The 4,160-nt window shown below is 36.6% G+C and overlaps 1 protein-coding gene across 1 annotated transcript; it reads right to left on the reverse strand.

The window, feature by feature from the left end:
• Positions 1–780: 780 nt before the first annotated feature.
• LOC141594837 (uncharacterized) lies at positions 781–2,172 on the reverse strand. Its single transcript, XM_074414827.1, has 2 exons — positions 1,591–2,172; positions 781–1,515 (listed from the first exon to the last, which is right to left on the reverse strand). The coding sequence occupies exons 1-2, from the start codon at positions 2,170–2,172 to the stop codon at positions 781–783; spliced, it is 1,317 nt and encodes a 438-aa protein (XP_074270928.1).
• Between the last annotated feature and the right edge of the window lie 1,988 nt (positions 2,173–4,160).

Below are 4,160 nucleotides of genomic sequence, written 5' to 3' on the forward strand. Positions count from 1 at the left end.
ATGACTCTATCATAGTAGTTCCATTTTCATCAATATGAATAACCTCCTCAACCTATGTTGATATTTAACAGATAAAGAATCTTATAAATATAAGATACTTATCTAAGTGTCAATCTAAATTTACCTATGTCATAATAGATTTCGAATTTAGAATGCATCATGCCATTTTTCATCGAGAATTGAAAACCAAAACACTCCTTCATAGATGGTAGTGTCAGCATGTCATCCTCAATGAGTAATATGACATTAACATGAAAGACAATTTCTCTCACTGAACTTCATGTCTAAACGTGACAATTTTGACTCCCACTTAGATCCATGTACACTCATGGCTTCTCGACAACTCGAGTGAAACCATTTTCTTATCTCATAATTTAAATGATCATTGCAATTTTTAAGTGTTAATTAAAACCTTGTGCTTATGTCGTACACACACCCTTTTCTAAATACCTATTTCAAAATTGGTTTTAACATCTAACTTGATTATACACACTATGAGGTGTAGCAATGATGACATGGATCTCAGCATAGTTACATGTTAACTTTGCTTTGCAGACAACTTAATGTCTATCTATGCAACTCTTATGCACAGATTATAATTTGGTTCGTTAGGCTCTTATGTAAAATTGAATTGAGATTACTTGATACAACCACTTCATAATCTTATTGAAGAACATTTTCTTTTGGTCTCCTCTCTAGTCTTTTTTTTTTTGCTAAAATGTCAGCTTTTCATTGATAATCAGCAATACATACAAATTTCTATCATATTTGTGCTAATGTTTACATCAAGCGCACCTTACTTAACCAAAGTCTATCCCTAGAAAGAATAGGCTTGTTACAACATGTATGAAATCTATTACGGAGAGAAGTAGCAATCTGCCTAGCCACCATGGACGGACAAACCAATCGATGATGAACCCAAGCTTCATTCCTTTGCATCCACACATAGTACCATACTGCAACTATAGCAGCATTGGTGACTTTCTTTCTCAGGCTACTCCATCTCCTCCTCTTAATCTGTTGAAGCACATTTCCAGAGTTAAAAGAAGCTCCTAACGAAGTAGTAACCAAATTCATCACCTGCAAAGTATATGGACAATCCTGGAACACATGAGTATGGCTCTCAATAGCCATAGCACACAAGCAGCAAAGATTGTCATCTACAACCTTGTAAACATACAGTCTGTCCTTCATCCTTAATGCCTGTTGTGAAACTAACCAAGCAATGAAAGCATGTTTAGGGGCAGCTAGAGTACACCAGACAAACTTATACCAAGTGACTTCATCATTCCTTTCCCTTAACCAATTGTAGCAACCCTTAACAATATAGCTTTCAACATTCCCATCATTCAGAAAACCTTGCTTAACTATGTCCCTCACCTGACATACCTTCTTCCAGTGCCAGCTGACATCAGTAGAAGGAGTGTAATCAAACCAAGGACTAGCTTTCATATACACATGGTGGACCCACTGAACCCACAGCTTATCAGGTCTGGTTGCAACCCACCATGCAAGCTTGCCAACAGTACCAATATTCCAAGTTACACTTCATTTCAGTCCCAATCCTCCCTCCTTCTTGGGAGAACAGACCTTCTGCCAAGCAAGAAATGGTGCCTTATTATATTCAACACCACCTTCCCATAGAAAATTTCTACATATAGCATCCACTCTTTTAATAACTCCTTGAGGCAGCACAAACATAGAAGCCCAATACGTATGCATTGTTGATAATACAGAGCTTACCAGAGTAAGTCTACCAGCAAAGGATAATTTCTTAGCACCAAGGCTCCTTACTCTATTCACAATTTTATCAATCAGACTTGCACAATCTTTGATTTTCAATCTTCCAGCTGAAATAGGAACACCAAGGTACTTAAAAGGCAAGGTACCCTCTAAGAACCCTGATATAGATAAAATTTCCTGCTTCAGGCCACTCTGCACCCCATTAAAATATGCACAAGATTTCTGAGGATTCATCTTCAATCCAGAGGCATTAGAGAAAGCAGAAAAGGCCCTTAGCAACAGCACCATGGAGTGAGCATTACCTTTACAAAACATCAAAAAATCATCTGCAAACATCAGATGAGTAAGCTTCATTTGTTTGCAAAGAGGGTGATAATTAAACTGAATCTTTTCAGTAGCACAAGTCAAAATTCTGCTTAAGTATTCCATGCATAAGGTAAATAATAGAGGGGAGATGGGATCTCCCTATCTTAATCCCCTTTTGCCATGAAAAAAACCAAACGTTTCTCCATTAATAGCTAGACTGAAAGCAGCACTTGTAACACACTCCGTCACTAGATTTTTGAACTGTTCAGGAAAATTGAAGGCAGTAAGGATATCTTCCAGAAACCTCCAGCTGACTGAATCATATGCCTTCATAAGATCCATTTTAAACATACATCTTGAAGAGAAGGCTTGTCTATTATAAAGTTTGACCAAATCCTGACAAATCATGATGTTTTCTATAATGCTCCTGCCTTTGATAAAGCCTCCCTGATTCAGACTAATCAACTCAGGAAGTACCATAGCTAACCTATTGCACATAAGCTTGGAAATGCATTTGTATAATACATTGCAACAGGCTATAGGCCTGAATTGAGTGACAGAATTAGGCATTTTGCATTTAGGAATCAAGATTAAGGTAGTAGCATTAAGTTGTTTGAGGAGTTTCCCAGAGGCAAAGACATCCATTATAGCTGCAATAACCTCATCCCCTATAATTGACCAAGAATCTTTGAAGAAGGAGCTAGTATACCCATCAGGGCCTGGAGCCTTATGACCAGGTATAGAAAAAATTGCAGACTTAATCTCCTGAGGAGTGACAGGGGATAGAAGCTGCTCCCAATGGTACTCACTACAGACACTCCCTCTTTTGATAATCTGATGGTTTACAGGATCAGTACTCACCTCAGTACCCAGAAGATACTTGTAATAGTCTAAGAAGGACTCCTGCACTCCCTTGGGATCAGAATGAGACCTACAATGCATATCCTTAATAGTAATAATCCGATTCCTCATAAACCTGGTTTTAATGATGCCATGGAAGTACTTGGTGTTACAATCTCCATCCTTAGTCCATGCAATCTTAGCTTTTTGACTAAGAAAAAGAGCACATGCTTGTTGCAACTCTTTAACCTCCTCATGTGCTTGCTTTTCCTTAACTAGCCAGTAAACATCTCTAGGATCATCAGCAATCTTGGTTTGGATATACTCAAGATTCTTTAGAGCTCTAATAGAGCAATTCTCAATATCATCAAAATGATCCTTGTTGAATTTCCTTAATTGAAACTTCAGATGTTTTAATTTGGAAACCAATTTGAACATTTTGGTCCCATCAGTAGAACCTTACCACCAATTCACAAGATTTGGAATGAAAAGTGGTGACTTGCCCCACATTGTGTAATACTTGAAAGGTTTCCTGTGAGTCCTTTGCTGCCTGGCACTCTGGATTAGACAAGGAGTATGATCAAATGTACCCTCAGGAAGGTCTCCTCTCTAGTCTGAAGATTCACCTAAGAAAGCTTTCTTTTGGTCTCCTCAGTCCTCACTATTCTTGAATTTAACCTAAGAACCTTTATTTTGGTCTCCTCACTAGTTCTCACTAGTTGTATGTTTGTTGCTAATTTTCTCCCACTCTATCTTTTGAAAAATTCATCTATTTTTCTCAAAAGATAGCTTTATAAGCAACAACAATTTCATACTTATACTTGTGAAGGAAGAAAATATCGCACATTATAACCTTAATTGATGACCCTCTTGTAAAGACATTACATTATAATCTAGTGGTAAGATAGACAAGTCCTTATAAGATAAAGGATCGGACTCATATCCATGTCTTATACAATTTTAGAGTCTTAAGCCCTCCCATAGCTAGTATGGAGTCTTATAAGTGATTACAAGTCTTAGTTATAAGTGGTGTTTTCAATTGGTTTATAAAATTCCCTACCTTGAATTCAAATAACTCTATTTGACTTTACAATCGTTCTTTCTTATATCAAATAAGATGTGATATTTAGTCATAAAAGTATAAGAGGGAATCAAATTCATGGCTTATGAACTTATTACAATGATCCAATCGTTGTAATTATTTTTTGATCAATTTAAGTCCAAATAATTTATGTTTATGATGGAAAAAGTGTATAATGATAAGTTTTTTA

The sequence above is a fragment of the Silene latifolia genome, chromosome 8, assembly GCF_048544455.1.
Source record: "Silene latifolia isolate original U9 population chromosome 8, ASM4854445v1, whole genome shotgun sequence".
Classification (NCBI taxonomy): Eukaryota; Viridiplantae; Streptophyta; class Magnoliopsida; order Caryophyllales; family Caryophyllaceae; genus Silene; species Silene latifolia.